Source organism: Scyliorhinus canicula, chromosome 21 (genome assembly GCF_902713615.1).
Source record: "Scyliorhinus canicula chromosome 21, sScyCan1.1, whole genome shotgun sequence".
In the NCBI taxonomy this organism is placed as follows: Eukaryota; Metazoa; Chordata; class Chondrichthyes; order Carcharhiniformes; family Scyliorhinidae; genus Scyliorhinus; species Scyliorhinus canicula.
Window position 1 is genome coordinate 39,781,158 of NC_052166.1, and position 25,585 is coordinate 39,806,742.

General features: G+C 45.5%; 1 protein-coding gene across 5 annotated transcripts in view; it reads left to right on the forward strand.

The window, feature by feature from the left end:
* rgs3a (regulator of G protein signaling 3a) overlaps positions 1-25,585 on the forward strand; it is a 325,379-nt gene that overhangs the window by 225,200 nt on the left and 74,594 nt on the right. For all 5 annotated transcript variants that reach the window (XM_038781674.1, XM_038781675.1, XM_038781676.1 and 2 more), the window contains one exon: positions 7,115-7,243. In XM_038781674.1, the coding sequence (XP_038637602.1) occupies positions 7,115-7,243 (129 nt within the window). The remainder of the gene's footprint in view (positions 1-7,114; positions 7,244-25,585) is intronic.

Genomic DNA, 25,585 nt, shown 5'->3' on the forward strand with positions numbered 1-25,585 from the left:
AATAATTGATGCGTTTGTTGTGTAAAATCCTGCACAAATGGGAGAGTACTTCAGGATTTTCAATATCTGCCGACTATGGATCAGATTTTATCGCATACTCAAAAGATCAGGCGTAGAAGTAAACCATGCAATTGATACTCGGAGCTGGGTTTCCCAGCCCTTCCTACTAGTGGGAATCTTCTGGACCCGCCAAAGTGAAACCCCCGCGGTCTATAACCTGGTTGCAGGATGCGCGAGCCATGCAAAATGCCATAGACATTGGCAACACCTGAAATTCCCACCAAAGACCAATGACGAACTACCTCTGCCACCAGAAAACACAACACGCAGAGGCTCCACTCCCCCCCTCCCACTCCCCTACACCCAGGCAGCAGGGTAGCATGGTGGTTAGCATAAATGCTTCACAGCTCCAGGGTCCCAGGTTTGATTCCCGGCTGGGTCACTGTCTGTGTGGAGTCTGCACGTCCTCCCCCTGTGTGCGTGAGTTTCCTCCGGGTGCTCCGGTTTCCTCCCACAGTCCAAAGATGTGCGGGTTAGGTGGATTGGCCATGCTAAATTGCCCGTAGTGTCCTAATAAAAGTAAGGTTAAGGGTGGGGTTGTTGGGTTATGGGTATAGGGTGGATACGTGGGTTTGAGTGGGATGATCATGGCTCGGCACAACATTGAGGGCAGAAAGGCCTGTTCTGTGCTGTACTGTTCTATGTACCCCCCCACCAACCAGATTCAAGATTCCCCAGTCAGGGGAAACAATCACTTGTGGCTGAATTATCACCATGCATGCAAGAAAAAGGAACTTGGTCTGTTTCTTTGTCAGAAACTCCTCCGTTGTGAAACTGACTGAAGTTCAAATTTCCGTAAGAGGGATGAATCCTTTGTTAATATGGAGATGAGCTTATTGCCCAATAGGGGAAGTGGCACTAGATGGATTGCTCATTCAGAGAATGAATGTAGACATGTCAGGCTGAGTGTCCTCCTTCTATGTTGGAACAATTCGTTACTCATTTAGACACCCACGGCAGCCTTCACTGAGACTGCTGATTGCCCTGAAGGAGAGATCTGCATTGTGTGTCAGAGCCTTCTGCTGCAGCACAGGGAAGTGAGATGTCACAGGAGAGCCAGAGGCCTGACATCTTTGAGGGAAAAGAAGAGTCTTCTTCCTGGAGAATGGCAGCAGGAAGCCATCCCTTCATACACCAGGGTCACCTGTCTGTTAAACTTCATCACCCTCTGCCTCCAATTCGTCCTCCACTCTTAACCCCTGAGCTTGTCTTTCCTGATGAGCTGTCCCCTTCCAGGACTTCATGGTCCTCAAGGTTGAACCCTCTTTTGGGACCATGCTAAGAAGAGTACAGCAGGCCCCCACTATTACTGAGATCATTGCAGCAGAGTATTGGGGGGGCACTACCTGACCGGTCCAGGCACCAGAACGTAGTGTCCTTTGAGCCTACGATGGGTGTAAGGGGAAGCACAGGGTCATAGGTCTTTGGCTGGATGGGTGGTCTCCAAAGAAGGTTACCCCCACCGTTACTGCTGTCAGCCCACGCTGTAAAAGCTGCCAGGATGGCTGTCATGGGTCTCTCCTGCCACTGTTTGTATCCTTTTCATTATCCACTTAAGGGCCTCAATTGGCCCACGATTGGACAAGCCATCTGATGCTGCCCCACACTGATAAAATTGGGCCTGGAGAATAAATGCGGGTACAGTGCCAGTGGGATTTTGTGGCCCACAAACATAGGCCAAAGAAATTACTTCTGAGAAGGAACAGTATTTTTGTAATAACTGCCAAACTGCCAATATATTATGCAAATAATGAGTTGATTTTTCCTCAGAGGAAGTTGCAGATAGTCTGCATTTGGCTGGCTTAAATGGGCAACCCGTAGCAGTGAAAAGTGTTTAGCATTCTACATCAATGGCACCATTAAGGTTGCTGAATAGGGAATCATTTTTCTTATTATTTCCTAAAGTGCAAGGACAATCCAAAGATGTGCAGGGTAGAGGATTGGCCATGCTAAATTGCCCCTCAATTGGATTTTTTTTTAAAAAAGGAGTGTGATTAATTTGAATAGCCCTGATTTTCCCACTCACTACCCATCCATAAACAAAGGTGCTTTTTTATTTCTCCCTTTATAAGTGATGGAGTGTTTAGTGAGGAAAATAGTAAGTGTTTCGGATCTATGTTGCTGAAAGTCAGGTCATCAGTGGGAGAACAATTATAATTGGGGATATTGAAGTGGTGAGAATTAGAGTAGCCAGATATCTCAATGGGATTTGGGACTGGAGGAGTTTGGAGTGCAAAGTGGCATTACTACAGAGTGGGATCAGCTGTTTTAAACAGCACAAGAAACAGTCTCAGCAACAGCAACTCAGCTGACATCCTGACGGCTGGGCCTGCTGCTTATGAAACCAGGATAGGGAAGCAGGAGGATCATTATGAAAGAAATCAGCTGATTTGCCTGAACTGCTTAGTGAGCACGTGTCCATACTTCAAAAACCTGAACTGAGTTGGACATCGCTTTCCGCTTTATCCCTGATTTAGTCGATCGAACATTGAGACTGAGAGAGAAGAGTGGCACCATGTTGAGACACAGGAAGGACATTGCCAGTGTAGATGCAGACTAAGGTTCAGGGCACAGACCTGTTGGACTGACTGACCTGTTTCCCCGCTATAATAATGTAATGTATTAAGGTTGAAGGATGAGAATAATTGCAGCTGAAATTCATTTATATCATCGCAATCCATTCCTAATGGAAGTCTTTTGTCATATATTCCACTACATCGTTTGACAGCCTTATTAATGGAATGTATTGGCCAAATCAACAAGCACCTAGCGAGAGACATGAACATATGAACATACATGTAATCACCACAAACACAAAAAAAAGATAACTTCTTATGTAAGTTGTTACTTTGTATCTTAAATTCATTGGCTTCACAAAACTGTTGCACACTTTTTATTTCAATTATATACGAGGAGAGCTACAATTTTTCACAATTGGATTGAGATATATTGGAGCCTGCTTTATTAGGTTACTTGCCGAGTGCTTCCTGTTAAATATAAAATGGACTGTCATTGTGATTCAGCATTAATTATGCCTATATTGAAGTGCGAGATGTGCTTCCAGCTGTAGCATTATCAGTGTATCTTTACAAAGATGAAAGCATTAAAATATTTAAAGTATCTAAAGCTTAGCATAAGGTCATCCTGCCTGACTTGTTCGTTATTATTTGTGCTCCATATGAACTTCCTCCCACGCTACATCCCACCTATCAGTATTGCCTTTTATTCCTTTCTCTCTCATGTACTCATATATGGTGGACTTTTTCCACCGTTTGCACCTGGTGCTAATCCTGTTGCACTGGGTGCATTATGGGAGAGGCCCAAAACGGGCTTCGTGCCGGGCACTGAGCTGATCGCAGGTCACCCGATTCGCAATGCCCAGCGCGATGGGTATGATCCAGGTAATCATATTTAAATGAGTGATTAGGCTCATCTAAACATGCACGGCTTGTCTGAAGCCCCATGTTCCCGGATCCAGGGAGTTGCTGGTGATGCCTCAGCCAGGCGCCAATTAATGCTGGTCTGCACAAGTGACAAGTGAAGGCCACGCCGAGAGGTTTGGAGGCCATTGGAATCCTCTGGGTGGGCGGAGAGCGGCCATTGAGGTGCCCATCCCCAACTGGGTTGGCACTGCCGGGGTGCCATGGACAGTGCCAGGATGTCAATGTGTCAGGTAGGCACTGCTGAGGGGCAGGGCCTGAGTGGGGTCATGCCTATGAAAAGGTGGATAATGGGGCTATGACGAGTGGAGGGTTGAAGGGGGAGTTCTGAAATGGGGGCCCTAGAGGTGGGGGGGGGGGTCCTCAGTGATCCCATGATGGGGCATACTCACTTGGGAATGGAGGGGGGGGGGGGCAATGCCCCAATGCCAACAAGGATGGATGAGTATGAGGCAGGTTCAGTTACTCTCACGATTGACTGGTGGGAGGGAACTCATGATAACATCTTGTGTTGGAGGGAAGGTTGCCCCTCGGGAGTCAAGGGTGGGGGTGTTGCCGATGTCTGCAGGTCGCATTGTCCGTGGGTGGGATGTGTGGGAGACCCTCAAGGTCACTTTAAGATCGGGGTACCCTTTCAAAATGGTGCCCGATCTCTGAAGAGCTTTCTGGCCGTGAGTTTGCCACTGCAGTAAAGGTTCTGGTCATTGGAGACCCCTGGCTGGTCAGGGTCAGGGCAGTACCCTGGTAATACCCGAGCGCCGAAACTGCCACTGCCAGCCTTGCACCCTTACTGTGCCAAAAGATCACCTTGACTGCCAGGGAACTGGCCTGGGGGGGCTTACCAGGTAGATGGGGAGTGATGGGGGGGCTGCCAAGGGCCCCAATGTTGGGTGATGGGGGGGGGGGGGGGGTTCAGAAACAGGGGGACCTGAAGTGGGGGGGGATGATTGGGGCATCCAGCCAAGCTTGCCAGCTTGCCAGAAATATCTCTGTGGCCTCAGTGGACAGAAAATCCCCGAGGCCAAACAAAGCAGCAAAGTGTTATTGAATAACTCAAGTCCACTGAAGCATGCCTTTAGTCATTTTGTAGGTGAATAGCACCCAATGGGCGACATGATGGCACAGTGGTTAGCACTGCTGCCTCACAGCAGCAGGCACTCTGGTTCAATTCCAACCTCGGGTTACTCTATGGAGTTTGTACTTTCTCCCTGTGTCTGCATGGGTTTCCTCCCACAGTCCAAAGGTGTGCAGATTAGGTGGACTGGCCAACCTAAATTGGCCCTTATTATCCAAAATGTTCAGTGGGGTTACTGGGTTGCGGGCTCTTTTAGAGGGCCGAAAGCTGGACTGTAGGGAATCTATGATAGTTTCCCCTTAAATGCATCAGTGAAGGAGAGTAGGGTATCATTAATGTATGTAAGTATAGAAGACTATACTATGGGTGCAGTTTTCCCATTGCTTTGCAACCGCCGCTGATATCAGTGCATCTGGCTAATCACGGGAGAGGCCCAAATTGGATGCTATTACGCCCGCCAGTCACCCTACCCACAGCACAGCGCAATAGGGGCTAGATTAGCACAGGGCTAAATAGCTGGCTTTTAAAGCAGACCAAGGCAGCCAGAAATGCAGGTTCAATTCCCGTACCAGCCTCCCCGAACAGGCGTCGGAATGTGGCGACTAGGGACCTTTCACAGTAACTTCATTTGAAGCCTACTTGTGACAATAAGCGATTTTCATTCATTTTTCATTTTTTTCAATCTGGATCACGCCCTCGCTGGGCATGATCCAGATAATCATATTTATTTTAAACACGTATGGCCTATTTGAGACCACATTCTCCTTGCTCCGGACCCACCGAAAAGGCCTCCACCTGATATTGATTAGTACTGTTCTCGACAAGTGGAAACCAGACATGATGGCCATTCTGGAGATCTCTGAGGTAATTGGAGCCGCACGGGTGGTCGGGTACAAGGAAGGGCAGTTCCCTGGCACTCCTCCTGGCACCCAGGTACTCTGGAACTGCCAACCTGGCACATGGGTAGTACCAATCTGGTACCCTGAAAAAGTTCCAGTTGGAAATAGTCCGTAATTCCCAGGTTTCCCATTTTCATCTTCTTAAATAATGAAATATTTAATTTTTCAATCTAACAAATGGTCTAGAGACAAATTTGGAAGGAGATGGTTATGTTATTTGCACGTTCTTACCTTCTGCCCTTAGAGCCCTGAGATGAAAACCATTTGATCTTGTGGATTTGTCACTCTTTAGTGTAATTACTTCCTTTGATACTTTGTTTTTTCTATTGCATTTTGCACACCAATTTTGCTGAGGCCTCATCCCTGATTCGGTATTAACCTTCTTGGGATAGCTGGCCTGCTATCCGAAAGGAATGTACAAGGTTTTTGTGTTGACTTTGATATCCTGAACATGTTTATTTTCATATCCTCTTTTTGTGTAGGTCTTGCTTTCTGATTCGTCGTTCTTTGTCAGTATCTCTCACTTGCACAGGATCTGTTCCTTCTATTTTGGCTTCTTTCCAGGGTCAGCTGCTGAAACCAGCAGAGGTCGATTTCACAAGATCTGACTGTGTTGAAATTGTGTCTGGTATCTCAGCTTTGGATGGAGAAATTTACTTTTATTTGTCGCACTCTTTGCAAAAGAAAGAATTGTACAAGCTGCTTTTCAGCGGTTTCAGACAGTTTTATTCGTTACCCATTTCTTCATTGTGCCATTACCATGGAGTTCAGTATGAACATTCCCACATCTGACCATCATAAGTCGAGCCGGATAAAAAAGGAAACAAGAGAGGCATGCAAAATAATTCTGTGCCAATGAAGATAATCAACTAGCAAGTACTCTTCTACCAGATTCCATAAACCTTTCCTCTCTTTCAAAGATAGAAGAGAAGAACTCTGTTTATCGAGGTTATGGGTTCATTAAGGAGCCTTTGCATAAACTCTTGCAATTGGGGCTGCATGGTAGCACAGTGGTTAGCACTTGCTTCACAGCCCCAGGGTCACAGGTTCGATTCACCGCTTGGTTCACTTTCTTTGCGGAGTCTGCACGTTCTTCCTGTGTCTGCGTGGGTTTCCTCCAGGTGCTCCGGTTTCCTCCCACAAGTCCCGAAAGACGTGCTTGTTAGGGTAATTAAACATTCCGAATTCTCCCTTTATGTACCCGAACAGGCGCCGGAATGGGGCGAATAGGGGCTTTTCACAGTAACTTAATTGTACCTCCAAACATTCCATGAGCTTATTTTCCATATGGTCGGCAAACAGCAGCATTAGACCTTTGTTCAGGTGAGTCAAATTTTTAGGAAACTGTCATGGCAAGTACATCCATAGGAACTTAGCATATTTCAATTGTTCCAAGGTGAAGGAAAAGGCTGGTTGCCCAAAGAAAAGGAAATATGCAAAATCTGCCAAAGAGGTGAAAGCTCCTATGGCCTTAGAACATGGCAGTAGAAAGAGAGGTAGTCTTAGTAAGTGATTATAGCCACAATAGAGTGACTTGTTTCTATGTTCAGTTAAATATAACCCACAGGATCTTGCTTTAAGTCAGAATTTTATATTTTTGCAAGTGCTGCTGTTGACAAATTTGTTATATTTTTAATCAGAAATCACAGAGCAGTTTGAGTTTAGAGGCATATACAACCGAGCAAAAAAGAAAAGTGTGCCAGTGTTTGATGGAGAACATTATCAAACAGAAGGAGCAACAATCAGCGGCAACAGAAACAATGAGCAAGGTAAGCCTTTTACAGAGCTGCAAAGAGAATTTTGCTGATGCTATAAGTATATTATTTGTAAAGAATATTTGTTTATGTTCTTAGCTCATATATTTTCCAATAATAAAAAAGGCTAAGTTTTGACTTCCAACTGGGCAATTTTGCAAGACATGTAAACAACAATAAATGGAAAGGAATGCAACATATCCCATTTCTTTAAAATAGAATGCTGTAACTGAAAGATTCACAATGATAAAAATATTATCTCATCAATAATCTTATTTTGATAATTTGCCCACGCTCTGTCAAAAAAACCAACTAAATAACTTGAATATTTTGTTTGTGTTTCCTGTTTGGGAGTCCAACTTACTTCAGCACATTTTGGCCTTGCCTCAACATTTGAAAACTTAAGTGAAAAAGAACAAAATATTGTATTTTGTAGAGAAACTAATATTTATTATAATTAAAATCTCAATCACACAACAAATGCAATATTGATATCAAAAGGTTCTGTTCAGAAGTTAGTATATATTCAAAGTCACAGCTTAATCTGACTGGAGCTCTCTCTGTTTCACACCAGCGTTACATTTGTTTCAAACTTTTTCAGTTAAACTGGGTGCGATTTATCTAAATGAGGACAAATTCCCATAACGAGTGCGTTTAGTCGCATGTTTCCCAGCGATGAAGCGGAGAGAAGCACATGGTTATGAAACGCCACTTGCGTTAAATAAGGGGCCTCAGCAGGAACTCATGGCCGAGGCCGCACATAGCCCCATTTTCTATATTGAGGAGCACCGCTCACGGGAACTCAGTATAGCAAGAGATTAAATGGCATCTCCATCTCCGAGGCCTCCGACGCAACTCTCTGCGTCCCCAGTTTGGCACCTTGGCGGTGCCATCCTGGGACATTCTCCCCAGTAAATATTCGATCCTCATACCACATCACAAGAACAGATTATCTGTTATTATTACATTGCTGTTTGTGAGTGTGCTGTGTGCAAAGCAGTTTGAGATGTCTGGTGCCCATGAAAAGTGCTGTCTTTTAAAAAAATGTAATTACTTTGTGTCAGTCTTCACCGTAAAGGACATTCCAAGCAAAAAAAATAATAAATTAAGGATAGATTTATAACCTGCACAAGGCCTACGGGGACGGACCAATTAGCCCCCCTGTAGTAATCCACGGGAGGCAGGAGTTCCGTCACCACACCAATATTTATTTACAATAACGATATTACAGGAGCAGCTACAAACAGTGCTGCTAGCAGTCCAGTCAACTTAAGACTGGCTCGCAAAGCCTACACAGGTGATTATATGGGCCCCTCAATGAGCTATCATTGAGGGAGCTTATACTCCAATTGGCCAACCAATAAAGCCAATTGGAGTTCATTACACCCCCCCCCCCCCCCCCCCCAAGGTCCGAGGAATTCCTGCCAGCTGGCATTCCTCTGAGCTTCTTCCTGCTACTCATGTCTGGGTCTGTCACCTCTGTGTCGTCCGCCGGGTCGTTCTCCGAAGTGGGCGAGGTGTACCTTATAGGTGCCTGTCTTTTCCTTGACGACCTCCTTGGAAGTTGTTCTTCCTCCTCCTCGGGGAGAGGTGTCGCGGCGGCCTCGTCGAGTGTGTCCATCTCCGACTGGATGACGGGGTCTGGAGAAATTGCTCGGGGCTGGGGTGTGGGTATCCTTTCGGTCTGGGCTATCCCAGCTTGAGGCGGTCCTGCTTCGCCTGCCTCCAGGTGTGGTTCCGCTGCCCTTATTTGGTCTAGGTGTTTCTTCAGCACCTTACCTCCTATTGAAACCTCATAGGATATGGGCCCTGTTTGGGACTCTACTGTGCCTTTGACCCACGTTGGTCCATTCCCATAATTCTTGACCCAAATCGGTGCCCCCACCTGGAAATGTCTCTGCTGCCGACTATCATCATGCCCCCTGCGTTGGGACTCCTGTTTCTCCACTTTCCCCGTTAAATTTGGGAAAAGGAGACTCAGCCTCATTCGCAGCCGCCTTCCCATTAAGAGTTCAGCTGGCGGTATGCCCGTTGTGGAATGCGGTGTGGTCCTGTAGTCAAACAGCCAGCGGGAGAGCTTTGTGTCTATTGACGCTGCCGGCTGCTTCTTGAGTCCCGCTTTAAGTGTCTGGACCGCTCTCTCTGCCAGGCCGTTGGTCGCTAAACTGTTCTTTCAGAATACCGACACGAACGCGATGATCCAAATGGGTTCCTTCTATGCTTTAATCATTCTATGATGCTCAGGTTTCAGCATATTAACAAATAATATTTAGGGATTTTTAATTCCATATTAACATTCTGCATTGTTGGGTGGAAGAAAAAGAAATCCCTTGTAATTCTTCTTAAAATATTGATAAAATTAAATTGTAACCATATGTAATAGAATTTAGTATTAAAACTTGGCTGAAAATGTTGGGCTAAAATGCCAATGGATCTTAAAGCATAATTATTCATGGCCTTCTCAAGATGGGCTTCGAGACATGTCATATTCTAAGGGGTTACAAAAATTATGTTCAGCTTGAAGTCATTGCCTTATATTTCCTGAACTTAAAGTTATCTGAGTCTTTCTTCTTAGGGTACCCAATTCATTTTTTCCAATTAAGGGGCAATTTAGCGTGGCCAATCCACCTACCCTGCGCATCTTTTGGGAGGTGGAGCGAAACTCACGCAAACATGGGGAGAATGTGCAAACTCCACATGGACAGAGCTGGGATCGAACTTCGGACCTCGGCACATGAGGCAGCAGCGTGAACTACTGAATCTTCCTCTTTAACTCACCCCACCCGCTACACAACAATACAAACGGAGGGGAAAGAGGGGTGTAAAAAATAATGCTAAAAGTAAAAGGATAAAAGTCTCTGTTTCGGATGGATGTCTTCCAGTTAGATGTTTCTTCAGTCTAGGCCTCCAGTTGGATGTCTTTGTTTTCAAAGCACAGTAAGAAGTCTTACAACACCAGGTTAAAGTCCAACAGGTTTGTTTCAAACACGAGCTTTCGGAGCACGGCTCCTTCTTCAGGTGAATGATTTCAAAGCCTGCAATGGTTTTCACTGTAGACTCATCAGGCTCTCGAGACTTCTCTGCAGATTCAGAAATTGCAGGCAGGATACATTTTGGAGAGAGAGAGTACAACACACAACTTCTCCTCTCAGGATCCAGGAGCGTCCTCATCCATTCACTGAAAAGGCTCCACCTGGCAGAACCCAATCGCTGTCTGTTATTGGGCAGAATGAAATCCTTGGCCAATCCATTGGCCACCAGCCAACAAATCAAACTGTTTCCTCCAATCTCTCGGGTGCCATAAATTCTGAGTTCTTCTGTTAAAATCTAAATCTTCATAGACTGTGTACTATTTTGCAACTTTTGAGTTCCTGACTTCCCCTGCTTGACTTAAAGGTATATCTCCATTAAAGATCCATGGACCAAAATAATACGGTCAAAGTAAAATAAGTAGGAAGTAAAGGCCCTTAACAGGAAGGCCCTTACATAGGCTAATTTAGGCCCTTTGGTTGCCACTTGTCAAAAATCTGAGGAAAAATTACAAACTCAAATGTGAACCAAAGAATACGATCAATCATTCATTCCTACATAAATAAATCCCAGGTTCGGTTCCTGCTTGGGTCACTGTCTGTGCGGAGTCTGCACGTTCTCCCCGTGTCTGCATGGGTGTCCGCTGGGTGTCCGGTTTCCTCCCACAGATGAATAGGTTAGGTGGATTGGCCATTCTAAATTGCCCTTAGTGTCCGAAAAAGGTTAGGTAGGGTTACTGGGTTATGGGGATAGGGGGGAAGGTGCGATCTTAGGTGGGGTGTTCTTTCCAAAGGCCAAAGCAGACTCGATGGGCCAAATGGCCTCCTTCTGCACTTTAAGCTCTATGATTCTATAAATAATAGAACATTATTCAGAAAGAATGTGAAGTGGGTCAAGGTTGTTTCGGTACCATTAGCTGACATGAAATAAATCTCTAACATGTCTGAAGTAGAATAAATATATAACGAAATAAATCTGTACACAGCAGAAAAAATTAAAAGGAATAAATATCTAACATGAAAATATGATTTCATAGATATGAAACAATTATTTAATTCTGTTTCGTCTGAGGTCTGAGCTTGTTTCCTTTATTTTAATGCAGACCTATTCTGCTCCATATAGCTTAGCATTTTTGAAAGCCACTTTCATTTGACCTTAACTATTACATAAATATGTTGATAAGACAAAAAGATGATCCTAGGTATTTACTTTTTAAATTACACCATTAGGGTATTTTAAATTTTACTTCCTCACAGATTTGTTTTTGTTGACATTATTAAGGAAGCATAATATGCGTAAAAATGAAATGGAGTCATAGAGAGGGTAATATTATATAAATATGCATCATTAAGACGTCTAAGCACTTTCAATTTCAAACTGGTATTTTCCCTTAGGTTTTTATCAGCAACACACTGTTCTGATTGATCACCTTGCAGTATACATTTGTTTTCTTTGCAATCAATTTTATTCCAATTATTTGAATTCTGCAGCCGAAACCTATCAATCAGCATCATAATAATTTTTATTTACTAACTTATTGAGTAAAATTACTTACCACGCTCCATTTTCAATAATTCCTTGAAATTATAGGTTCATTTTTACTGTTATCTATAAGGAATACTAAGGATCCCTAATGTAGAAAACCTCAATCTACTATATCTGTATTTATCATTGTCAGAAGATGGTAGATGGTAAGTGCAATGCTGGAGTCAGAAGGATAAAGATAGCCAGAAGTAATTTTGTGAAGATGAGGGATGTGTCAAGAAAATTCAAGCTGAAAAATGGAAAAAAGCTCCTCAGATGCTACATTTTATCCACTTACGCCTCAGCTACCTGGACAATAAGTAAAGATGTATTGAAGAAAATAGAGATTTGTGATGTGGATGTTGAGGCATATCCATAAGACAAATGAAGAGGTATTTGAAATAGCAAGAACAAAGGAAATTCTAAAAAGTGACATCCAAAAAAGAAAGTGTCAGTATTTTGACTATTTGATCAGAGCTGAAAAGCTCTTCAAGAGAGCAAAGTGGGGGGCAGCAGAAAGTGGAGTCAACCTAGGCAGAGTTAGATGATGAATATCACAGAGTGGTTGTAGACGAGCTATCGTGAATGTGTGAGTCTGGCGCAAGACAGGTGATTTGATTTGATTTGATTTATTATTGTCACATGTATTGGTATACAGTGTAAAGTATTGTTTCTTGCATGCTGTACAAACAATGCATACCGTACATAGGGAAGGAAGGAGAGACTGCAGAATATAATGTTACAATTATAGAAAGGTGCAGAAAAAAGATCAATTTAATACGAGGTAGGTCCATTCAAAAGTCTGATGGCAGAAGGGAAGAAGCTGTCCTTGAGTCGGTTGGTACGTGACCGCAAACTTTGGTATCTTTTTCCTGACGGAAGAAGGTGGAAGAGAGTATGTCCGAGGTGCGTGGGGTCCTTAATTATGCTGGCTGCCTTTCCGAGGCAGCAGGAATTGTAGACAGAGTCATGGACGGGAGGCTGGTTTGTGTGATGGATTGGGCTACATTCATGACCTTTTGTAATTTCCTGCGGTCTTGGGCAGAGCAGGATCCATACCAGGCCGTGATACAACCAGAAAGAATGCTTTCTATGGTGCATCTGTAAATGTTGGTGAGTGTCGTAGGTGACATGGCAAATTTCCTTAGTAGAGTTGTTGGTGGGCTTTCTTAACCATAGTGTCGGCATGGGGGGACCAGGACAGGTTGTTGGTGATCTGGACACCTAAAAACTTGAAGCTCTCGACCCTTTCTGCTTCGTTCCCATTGATGTAGACAGGGGCATTTTCTCCACTACGCTTCCTGAAGTCGATGACAATCTCCTTCGTTTTGTTGACATTGAGGGAGATATTATTGTTGTCACACCAGTTCACCAGATTCTCTATCTCATTCCTGTACTCTGTCTTGTCATTGTTTGAAATCCAACCCACTACTGTGGTGTCATCAGCAAATTTGAAAATCGAGTTGGCGGGGAATTTGGCCACACAGTCATAGGTATTCAATGAGTATAGTAGAGGCTAAGGACACAGCCTTGTGGGGCATCGGTGTTGAGGATGATCGTGGAGGAGGTGTTGTTGCTTATCCTTACTGATTGTGGCCTGTGGGTTAGAAAGTTCAGGATCAAGTCGCAGAGGGAGGAGCCGAGGCCAAGGCCATGGAGTTTGGAGATGAATTTCGTAGGAATGATGGTGTTGAAGGCTGAGCTGAAGTCGATAAATAGGAGTCTGATATAGGTGTCTTTGTTATCTAGGTGTTCCAGGGTAGAGTGCAGGGTCATGGAGATGGTGTCTGTTGTGGACCTGTTGCAGCAGTAGGCAAACTGTAGTGGATCAAGGCAATCGGGAGGCTGGAGTTGATTCGTGCCATGACTAACCTTTCGAAGCACTTCATGATGATGGATATCAGTGCCACTAGGACGATAGTCATTAAGGCATGCTGCCTTGGCTTTTTTAGGTACAGGGATGATGGTCGTCTTCTTGAAGTAGATAGAGACCTCAGATTGTTGTAAAGAGAGGTTGAAGATGTCCGCGAATACCCCCGCCAGCTGATCCGCACAAGACCTGAGTGCCCATCCGGGTACCCCATCCCGGCCAGTGACTTTCTGTGGGTTGACCTTCAAGAAGACTCCTTTGAGGTCTGCAATGGTGATCTCAGATACAAGTTCATCCGAGGCTTCTGGGGTGGAGGGCTTGCTCTCGCTGACCTCTTGCTCAAAGTGGGCATAGAATGCGTTGAGCTCATCAGGGAGGGGTGCATTGGAGCCGGTGATTTTACATGACTTCATCTTGTAGCCCGTTATGTCTTGCAGACCTTGCCATAGTCGGCAGGAGTCCGTGTGGCTAGCCTGGGACTTGAGCTTGGTCCGGTACTGTCTTTTGGCATCTTTGATGGATCTCCTTAGATCATATCTGGCTTCCTTGTATAGGTCAGGGTCGCCTGACTTGAATGCCTCAGACCTAGACTTCAGCAAGCAGTGGATATCCCTGCTCATCCAGGGTTTCCGGTTGGGTGAGTGTGACATACCATGACAGCTGCTCTCCTGTTGTTAGGAGTAGCTACAACTGGCAAAAGCAGCAATTGCCATTCCCAATAATATCTTGTGGTCCAGATGTATATACTTAACAGCCTTCAAGTGAGATGAGAGATTAGAATACAGTAATTGTTCACTTGCATTGATCTGCATCTATAGTAGACTCTCAACAAAACCAATTGCCACATATCCTTACGTATAACTGGCAAATGTTTAGCAATCTCTGGAGTTAAAGTAGGGAAGCTGTTTTTTACGCAACTATAAAATCTAAGGATTGCAAATGGGGAGTACTTTGTGCTTTCTGTCAGTTATGATTTCTTTGAAACCGAAGGAAGCATGAAAGAAGATCAGAAGATTTTTAAAACTGTATGTTTCCAATTCTGCTTATACTATGTTTAGAACTTGCTCTGTTCTAGCTTCTGCTCAAATTGTAAGTTGAGATCTATATTGGCATTTCTATGGCCAGTCTGCATGCATATAAAAGATTAAGAACATACAATATATCAAATACATATATCTAATTGTAACGGTTTCAATAGTTGAGCCAGACACCAATTTGAAGGAAAACTGACCCTCCCCATTTCTAAAGAAACTAAGACTGAAACTGAGATTGGAAACCAAAACTTATGGGGAGAGTGAAACTGAAGAATGTACACATTTTTGTTACTTGTTTTCCCTTATTCAGAAATTGATGGGACTATTCATTGGTGCTTGGGCATGCCTAAGGTTCTGGCTGACGTGAGGAGGCAGTTGCTGGAAATGCAGTGAAAGTGCTACTTGTGCCTCCCTCGTTCATAAAGTGCCGTGCCACGGATTCTGTAAACTTTATTGAGTGTCATGAAGTGTAATCTCAGTATAATTGCCTAAACCATAGCCTGAAGAATTTTGGAGCTTTTGTGCTCAATGTAAACAGCCAAATCGGGAAACTGGCTTTTTTGTGTATTTGCTGAACATTTCAAACGTGAAAATTGTTAAGTTTTTGATTTGCTTTTCCACTTGCTTATTGCTTAACTTTCCTTAAATTCTGAACACTTAATATGGCGATTGATATGAAAACTATACTTACCTCGCCTGAGAGTGAAGGTTGCAAACTTCAACTCCAATAGACCTCTAATCTTTTGTATGTGCATGCTGAGAGCAAGCTGCACATGCAGAATTCTGCAATGTTTATGTTCTTTGGGCCCAGTGCGTCTATCTAATAGGAAAATGGCATGAAAACCCAGGTCAGGTGACTGAGAGAGGAAGAATGGTGTCCCAGGCAGAGGACAGGGAGAGGTTGCAAAGGGAAAGGAATCAAACAGAGGTCCCAGCGAGCAAACAGGCACAGGAAAGGGCTCCAGTTCAGTTAAAAGAGAGGAACAAAGAATGGAATTTCAGGAGACCATAAGACATAGGAGCAGAATTAGGCCACTTGGCCCATCGGGTCTGCTCCACCATTCAATCATGACTGATATTTTCTCATCCCCATTCTCCTGCCCTCTCCCCATAACCCCTGATCCCCTGAGATGAGACTAAAACCCTGTTAGGTGGGCTGTCATTGATGCCATCCGAATTGGGGAGAATTGTGGCGAGAATTCCGAGGTGTGGTCTTTGAAGGTGAAAACTGGAATCCCTTGTGTGAGAGACAGGATTCTAATGAGAGTAGTTAACTCAGCATTAATGATGCCTGGGTTGTTTAGAAATCCATGGACTCTGACTTGGTCACATTTGGCATTTATTGTATAGTGTGATGTTTTCAACCAGTTTTCTTTTTAACTCATGCATACCTCATATTTAACCCTGAATGGCAGAGTGTAAGATTGATAAGTTGTGAAGTTTATTTCTGTTTGTTTAAAACCCATACAATCTTTAGCTTCATTTACTGAACAAATATATTGAAACTCAAACTTGTTTACTTTAGACAAAACTTTATTGATCCCTAAACAGATCCCATCAAAACCATGGGAGTCAGGCCTAAGCTCATAACAAGAAAAGCTCAGCAAGTATAACAGCTAGAAATTGCAACACCTAAAAAGACCTTCTCACTACAATATATATTCTAAGTAGCATGAAGGGGCAGCCAAGAGGATTTTTCCAAGCGTGATACTGTTTTGTTTTCTGGAACATAAATTAACATTACCTTTTATCAGGCGGGGGTGCCTGATGCTGGCTCGAAGGGGACACGGCGTGAAAGGAGACCCATTGGTGGTGGGGGGGGGAGGGGGTGGGGGGGGGGCCTGAAGCCAGCAATCCGAGGGAAGGGGCCTGCACACTCACTTTGAGATCGGGCTGCCCTTTTAAAACGGCGGCCCAATCTCTGTGAGACCAGGCTTGCCAATGTCTTTGGGTCCCACAGATCACTTTCTCGGCAGGTTTCACCCCGAGCTCTTGGTCGTACAGGTTTTCTGACCTGAAATGACGCTGAGGTCAGACTTCGCTGGTGATGGGATTCTCTAGACCCCCTGTCAGCGCACCTCCACCTGCTGGTTTTCCATCATCAATGGGAAATCCCATTGACAGCGGCGGGAACAGAGGATGTCACCACCACTGGACAGCACGCTGCCTCCCGCCGCCAAGAAACATAAGGCTGGGAGGCCGAAAAATCCCATCGCAGTTATTTTTTGGGAGAATTCCGCCCCATATGGTAATTTACTGTCAGGACCAAATGCTTCTGATTACATGCAGCACAGCTACATAGGGCATAGGGTGCGATCTAATGGAACAGTTTCAAAGTGTGGGAGCGAGCAGGAATTGTTGAACGCTTCCCAGCGGCCGGCCAGTGAGATCGCTACCAGTATCTAATGCCAATTAGGACCAATAATGATGCCCCATGGGCTTCTCCGTCCCACCAGCAGATTGGCTTGGACTGTGCCCTGTAACTCTCCCCATCGAGGGGGAGCAGCAGCTACAATGATCCTGCAGAGGAAATCCCAGACAGCACACAGCCACACCACAGCGCAAAGTGTTGGATGTGGTGAAGTCCTGACGGGACTCCTTTTCCTCCAAGGCGGTCAAAGGGTCATTCACAGGGCAACCAGTGCCACCTGGGAAGCAGTGGCCGTTAGCATGGAGAGTGGTCATACGGAGGATTGTCACCCAGTGTTGCAAGAAGTCAGCAAAATCTAGTCCCCTGGCACTGGTCCCGCCTATCACCCCCACCCCCTTCCCCCCCATGACGACACTGCGGTTGGCACCGCACCACTCTTCCCCCCTTCCACCACAGTACTGCACCTGTGCCCCAGCACATCCTAGCACCCACCAGCACACCCACCCATCACCAGCCTGCCCATGCCATAGCACCCCGCTCCCCCACGATGCATGAAGCATGCTGCTCACAATGCCCTCTCTTTGTCCCCACATAGGAAGTTGGCCCATAACAGATGGGAGACGGGTTCTGACATCAGAGTCCTCATTCCCTAAAAGGAACGGGCCCTGGAGGTCGCAAGGGTGCAATGGGAGGGACCGCAATGCATATGCACCCCCGGTCACAACGGTAGCCACTGTGCACCGGACCCCAGACCCTTGCAGGGAACATAACTTGGACTGAACTTAGATCCTCTCCTGATCCACACACCCACCCTCTAGTCATGGGGATGTCACCAGTGCTGAGGCAACAGTTGATATTGCCTCTGTTATGGGTATATACGATCCGAGGGGTGGCCGTTCGGAACTACAGGTGTTGAGTCCCCCAACCCAGGGCAACCTCCCATCAATGGCACTGACCTGGCCCATCCCCTACCTGGGGCTCCCGCACCCGCCCCGAACACTGGGGCAGCTCCCCCGGTGGCCCCGAGCTGCTTGCCCGATCTTCAAGATGGGCACTTACCTCCTCTGGTCCTCACAGCAGCTCACCACATTTTAAAATAGGCGTGCTAAAGGTCACCCACATGACCTCTCTCTGGGGAGCCGGTTAATCACAGTAGGACGTTATAAAGGGGGTCCATCCCGTTAATGGGATGGAGATTCGCCTTAATTGGTGATTATTGGTTTCTTACCACGTCAGGGCGGGATCCGAATCACGGCAACAGGAGCAGTCTGGTTAGATTGGAAACCAATCGGTCCAGCATTGTTCTTGATTTCGGCCTCTCCTGCGATCTAACAGATTCGCTTGGAATCACGTCCACCGCAACACCGCTATTAGATCGCACACATAGGGCTGGATTCTCCGAAATCGTGTTCGCTGATCGGCTGCAGAATTAAAGTTCCCAACCAAATCACGGGCGATGCCGCATTTGCGATGCGCCACCCCCTGCAAAGCGGTGTACTCTCTGAGTACGCTGCGTGACGTATCGACGGCGTCACGACGTTGCCTGAGGCCTGCCTCTGACTGGCCGAGTTTCCGACACCGTGGGTCTCTCATGGTCTCACCATCGGGAAATCGGTGCGGCTGGGGGGGACTTTTATCAAGGGCTGGGGGCACTGTTGGGTGGCCAAAGGCGTGGGGGGGGGGGCACTATTTCGCAGGCCGGGTCCGCGAGCGGCATCTGTAGGCCGCCGCCGTGAGCATGCGTGGCCATGGACCTTGCAATTCTCCGGGCCGTATTGGCAGCTAGAGCCGGGTGCTCTACGCTACTGGCATGCTAGCCCCCAGCTACATGGAGGATCAGTGGCCATTTTGCACTGAATTTTTGGCGTAAAAGACCACCGTTCCCACACCGGTGTGAAGATATAGCTTCACAATCAGAGAATCCAGCCCACAGTGTTTCCTGGTGGCATTTCAAAGTGCACATTTCGATTTACAACGCAACCACTCAAGGGCCCCTCTGTGAGTTTGTTGATTTTGAGGCTAATGTTCATGGAAGGTACTTCAATACAATTAATCTTAATGAAGGAGTTAGTTAATTTAACTAACATGGCTTTTGTTTTTTGCCGAGTTTTAAATTGAAATGACCATAAATTGAAATGACGATAATCATGATTATCGGCTACCTGTCATGCCCATTCTAGGCTTGCTTCAGGCATACTTTAATACTTCTATTAGCATATGTGATTACGGATAATTTAAACAATGGGTCTATTAAGATAAGTGACGCAGTATTTTGCAGTGCTGTGTTTTATGTATTATGTTGTATGCATGTATCACCTTGTATCAGGATTTAATTAAGTTATTTCTGCCTTGAAATTGGTTATTTCCTCGACATGCTTCAGGGGTTCTGCGAACCTATTTATAACTTAGGTCATGTTGTGAGCGAGGGATTTTTTTTTCAGCGAAGGTGGAAGATAGTTGTAGACAGCAATTTCCCCCAATTGAATTGTGTATGTAGCATTTGATTTCAACTGTGATATCACTGGGTATTTTACTGCTGCATTTGTGAGGAAAACAATATACCTTGTATATATTATGAGAGACCAACCAGTCTTCATTAATTTCCTTACAACTAGGGACAGTACCTTTGTATATTTGTTTTTTTTTTGTTTTATAAAAATGAAAGTCAGGGCTTTGATTATTTAATCTTTGGTTAATCAATTAAAGAATTTCACTTAAAACATTGATAATGATAAAAAGTCACATAATGTCAGTTAAAAAGCATGATTAACTACTTGTCTGCATTTAGTGCTGCACTGGGCAATCATGTCCTTCAAAAACAAATTAACATACACTAAGTCAAATTTGCTTATTAACGACTTTCAAAAGGCATTAATGATAAGCTCTTGTAGTGTTCTACAGCTGCATAATCAAATTGAAGTCAATATTTTCATTCACATCAGACATTAGAGTCATAGAGGTTTACAGTATGAAAACAGGCCCTTCGAGTCAACTTGTCCATGCCGCCCAGTTTTTTACCACTAAGCTAATCCCAATTGCCTGCATTTGGCCCCATCCCTCTATATCCATCTTTCTCATATAACTGTTGAAATGCTTTTTAGAAGACAAAATTGTATCCACCTCTACTACTGACTCTGGCAGCTCATTCCAGACACTCACCACCCTCTGTGTGAAAAAAGTGCCCCTCTGGACCCTTTTGTATCTCTCCCCTCTCACCTTAAACCTATGCCCTCTAGTTTTAGACTCCCCTACCTTTTGGAAAATATCTTGACTATCTACCTTATTTATGCCGTTCATTATTTTATAGGCCTCTATAAGATCACCCCTAAGCCTATGCTCCAGGGAAAAAAGTCCCAGTCTATCCAGCGTGCCTTATAACTCAAACCATCATGTCCCAGTGACATCCTGATAAATCTTCTCTGCACTCTTTTTGGTTTAATAATATCCTTTCCATAATAGTGTGACCAGAACTGTACACAGTATTCCAAGTGTGGCCGTACTAATGTATTTTACAACTTCAGCAAGACGTCCCAACTCCTGTATTCAATGCTGTGACCAATGAATCCAAGCATGCCGAATGGCTTCTTCACCACCCTGTCCACCTGTGACTCTACTTTGAAGGAGATATGAACCTGTACTCCTAGATTTCTTTGTTTTATAACTCACTCCAACTCCCTACCATTAACTGATTAGGCCAGGGGTGGGCAAACTACGGCCCGCGGGCCGCATGCGGCCCGACAAAGGTTTTTATGCGGCCCGCCAATGAGGTGCCCGGAATCATAACCGGCATTTTTGAAAAGCCGCCGGGGAAAAGCCGCTGAAGTAAATGCGCTTATTCAATAAGCGCATTTACTTCAGCGGCTTTTCCCCGGCGGCTTTTCAAAAATGCCGGTTATGATTCCGGGCACCTCATTGGCGGGCCACATAAAAACGCGCGTAGTTGGGTGGATGAGTGGGGCTGTCTCATTGGTCGGTTAGTTGGGTGTGCGACCAATAGGAGTCCAGGTTACAAACAATAAGCCTTATTATTGTTTGTAACCTGGACTCCTATTGGTCGCACACCCAACTAAACCGACCAATAAGGCAGCCCCACTCATCCACCCCACTACGCGCGTTTTTATCGTTGACTCGGCTAGGCTGTGCTTCTGTCAGTGTTAAGGATCAGCACAAGCAACTTGACACCTGATTTCAACAAACTGGTAAATGTCTGCAGTCAGATGCGTCATTCTCATTGATATTGTTCTGTTACTTACTGAGTTACTTTGTTTTTCAAATAAATGTGCTTTTTTTTCTTTAAAGACCTTTTATTTTGGCTATTTAAAATATTAATTATTTTACTTAATATACTATGCGGCCCTTTAAAATTGTGAATTTCTGAATGTGGCCCTTGCACGGAAAAGTTTGCCCACCCCTGGATTAGGCCCTGCCCCGATTCGACCTACCAAAATGCATCACCTCACATTTACCTAAATTAAACTCCATCTGCTACACATCGGCCCAATTGATCAAGGTCCGTTGCAATCCCAGATAACCTTCTTCACTCTCCACTATGCCACCAATCTTGGTGTCATTTGCAAACTTACTAACCATGTCTCCTCAGTTCTCATCCAAATCATTAATATAAATAACAAATAACAGTGGACCCAGCACTGATCCCTGAGGCACACCGCTGGTCACAGGCCTCCAGTTTGAAAAACAACCTTCTACAGCCACCTTTTGTCTTCTGTCGTCAAACCAGTTTTGTATCCAACTGGTTACCTCACCCTGGATCCCGTAAGATTTTACCTTATGCAACAACCTACCATGTGATACCTTGTCAAAGACCTTGCTAAAGTCCATGTAGACAATGTCGACAGCACTGCCCTCGTCTAACTTCTTGATTACATGGAATTAGTGGGGCAAAAAGTTCTCTATTATATATGGAGGAAATGATGAGTTGTGCCCTGGTGGGCAGTTATTTGGGGTTTAATTCAGGTTTGTTAGTAGCCTGAAAGAATTCTACATTAGGGATTAGGATTGTTGGGGGTGAAGCGGAGGTAGTGACAGGAAAATGCCAGACTTTCCAACTTGCACCCAACTTGTTCTATGGTTCTTGGGCTTCCCTAGACATTACGGAAGTCACACCTGCTGACAGCAATCATGGTTTCCAATTCCCTTAAAATGAAGGATCCTTCTCTTTGGGGAAAACATGATTTTTTTTTTCATTAGTTTTTGGCAGCTCCCCTCCAAATTGGAATACAGAATGCAGCTCTAATTTTCTGCTGATGGAAGAGCAGGCAGCTAAAGCTTTTGTTGTCTCTGAGTTTAATGAAAAGAAAGATTCTAAATGTTTGATAACGTATTGAAGAAACATCTTGAGGAGAAGGCTGCTGAGGAGCATAGAGGACACAGGAGTTGTTTATTGTGCAGGAGCTACGCCACTGGCTATGAATCTACCAGAACAAATTCTGTTTTTTCAGATGTTGTAGGGCCAGTCCATTGAAGAGGTTAATGGGAGGCTGTGACTGAACCATGTCACCACATGCTTGCAGATTTACTGTCAGTGATTTCCAAAGTCATGTCTGCAGCTACTTCTGTCAACTTATAAGCGGTACAATGATCCCAGGCAGCCACTCAGGATTCAGACATTTAAGTTCTAATGCCAGCCGCTCACATGGAAGCACCGTTTTTCAAGGTACATGCGCAACAGTCAGGGACACAAACACAAATGAGGAGATTAACATCGCGGGAGGAATGGCATCAGAAAGAGGAAAGGTCGCCCCACGATTCAGCGACATTTCCCTGGAGGTGCTCCTGCAGGCAGTCAATAAAAAAGGCTTATAATTACATTTATTTTGCATTTTGTATTTTTTTTGCTTTCCTTAAAATTTATATTTTGAGATCTCCGTCTATCACAAAGACCTGGGCTTCAGATAGTTCTACCGTAAAATAGTTTTGCAGAATTTTGATCCATACTTGTGCATTCTGAAGTTTCCATACATTCTGTAATTTTCTTTGTTCTTTAGCATCATTTAAGAGGCATCTAGACCTTGGAAAATAGGAGACAGGTTTAGATAAAGGATCTGGATCGGCGCAGGCTGGGAGGGCCGAAGGGCCTGTTCCTGTGCTGTAATTTTCTTTGTTCTTTGTTCTTTAGTATTCCCAACATGCTACCATTGATTTCTAGGCATATGCAGTTTGCAGAATTCCCCAGCATGCATTCTGCTGCAACATGAATCGATGAAATTGTGCCCCACATCCATTGATTTGGCATTACCATCACTTTTTTCAAAAAGCAAAGGCTTGGGAGAGGGGCTATAAGAGGGAAGCAGCAAAGGAGTCAGGAGAGGGGTAGCAAGGGAGTCAGGAGGGAGGGTGGGGGCAAGGGAGTCAGGAGGGAGAACAAAGCAGCAACGGGGAGGGAGTGAGAGGGGTAGTGAGGGTATAGTGGGAAGTGACGAACAAGAGATGGGAAGCAGTGGAGGTAAGTTATTAAGAGTAGTAAGTAATAGGCAGAAAGAGACATTTAGCTTGTTAGGTTCAATGCAGCCGATAGGTTTTTAATGTAAAGATTACAGTTCAGGAATGTAACCCACCCTCATTATATGGTTTCTTTTGAGGAAATCAGTTTAATTTAGCACATTTTTGTTTAGCATGCTGTTTTTTCAGGAACGTATTAGGAATGCCAAATGATGGCTACCTGTAAATTAATCAAGTTAGAAGAGAATAAACCCCTGGTCCATATGGACTACATTCATATATTCCAAAATAATTTAGGGAAATGATAGCAGAGGCACTGTTATACATATTTAATAATTAATTAGAAAAAGCTGTAGTGCCATGGGAATGCAAATAATTAACATACCTATATTTAAGAGGAGAAAGAGAACATATCCAAGAGGTTGTAGGAATTTTATAAGAAATGTTCAGATTTGCTGGGCCCGCTGCTGGTGAGGACCCTGAATGAGGCCAGGGAGGGGGGTTATTTGCCCCCGACTATGTCCAGGGCAATTATCTCTTTGCTCCTGAAGCGGGACAAGGACCCCTTTCAGTGTGGGTCTTATAGGCCGATCTCGCTCCTTAACGTAGATGTCAAGTTGTTGGCAACGGTGCTGTCCAGGGGGGTGGAGGATGTGGTCCCGACGGTGATTCATGAGGACCAAACAGGGTTTGTAAAGGGGAAACAATTGAATGCCAACGTGCAGAGGCTCCTGAATGTTATGATGATGGCGCCGGTGGCTGGGGTGTCAGAAATAGTGGCATCCATGGATGCGGAGAAAGCTTTTGATAGGGTGGAGTGGAGTTACCTGTGGGAGGTGTTGCGGAGGTTTGGGTTTGGTGCGGGGTTCATTAGCTGGGTGAGGTTGCTGTACAGCTCCCTGGTAGCGAGTGTGGTGACGAATGGGAGGAGGTCAGAGGACTTTCGGCTTTCCAGAGGGACGAGGCAGGGGTGCCCCTTGTCTCCCCTGCTCTTTGCGTGAGCAATTGACCCCTGGCCATGGCGCTGAGGGAATCGAGGGGTTGGAGGGGGATTGTGCAGCGGGGGGGAGAGGAGCAGATGATCTGCTGCTGTATGTCGTGGACCCGGCTGAGGGGATGCCAGAGGTGCTGAGGATACTTGAGGAGTTTGGGGACATTTCGGGATATAAGCTAAATGTGGGGAAAAGCGAGCTGTTTGTCCTGCACCCAGGGGATCAGGAGAGGGAGATAGGGGAACTCCCGTTGAGGAGGGCTGAGAGGAGCTTTAGGTATCTTGGGGTCCACGTGGCTAGGACCTGGGGGGCTCTGCATAGGCTTAACTTTTCGAGTCTGGTGGGGCAGATGGAGGAGGAGTTCAGGAGGTGGGATGCGCTGCCGCTCTCGTTGGCGGGCAGGGTCCAGTCAGTTAAAATGACGGTGCTCCCGAGGTTTTTGTTTCTTTTCCAGTGCCTCCCCATGTTGATCCCGAAGGCTTTTTTTAGAAGTGTGAGTAAGTCGATACTGGGGTTTGTGTGGGCGCGGAAGGCACCGAGAGTAAGGAGGGTATTTTTGCAGCGAAGAAGGGAGATAGGGGGTCTGGCGCTGCCCAACCTGTGTGGATATTATTGGGCGGCGAACGTGGCGATGATTCGCAGGCGGGTGACGGAAGGGGAGGGTGACGCATGGAAGAGACTGGAGGTGGCGTCCTGTGCGGGTACGAATCTGGAGGCCTTGGTGACGGCCCCACTTCCACTCCCCCCGGCAAAGTACTCCACGAGTCCGGTGGTGGTTGCGTCTCTCAAAATCTGGGGACAGTGGAGGCGGCATAGGGGGGAAGTGAAGGCCTCAGTTTGGGCCCCGATATGGGGCAATCACCGTTTTGCGCCAGGGAGAATGGGTGGGGGATTTGGGAGTTGGCACAGGGCAGGCATCAGACAGTTTGGGGACCTCTTCGTGGATAGGCAGTTCGTGACTCTGGAGGAGCTGGTGGGGAAGTGGAACCTCCCCCCGGGAACGCTTTTAGGTATATGCAGGTCAGGGACTTTGTTAAGAGGCAGGTGGAGGAGTTTCTGCGGCTGCCGCCAAGGGGG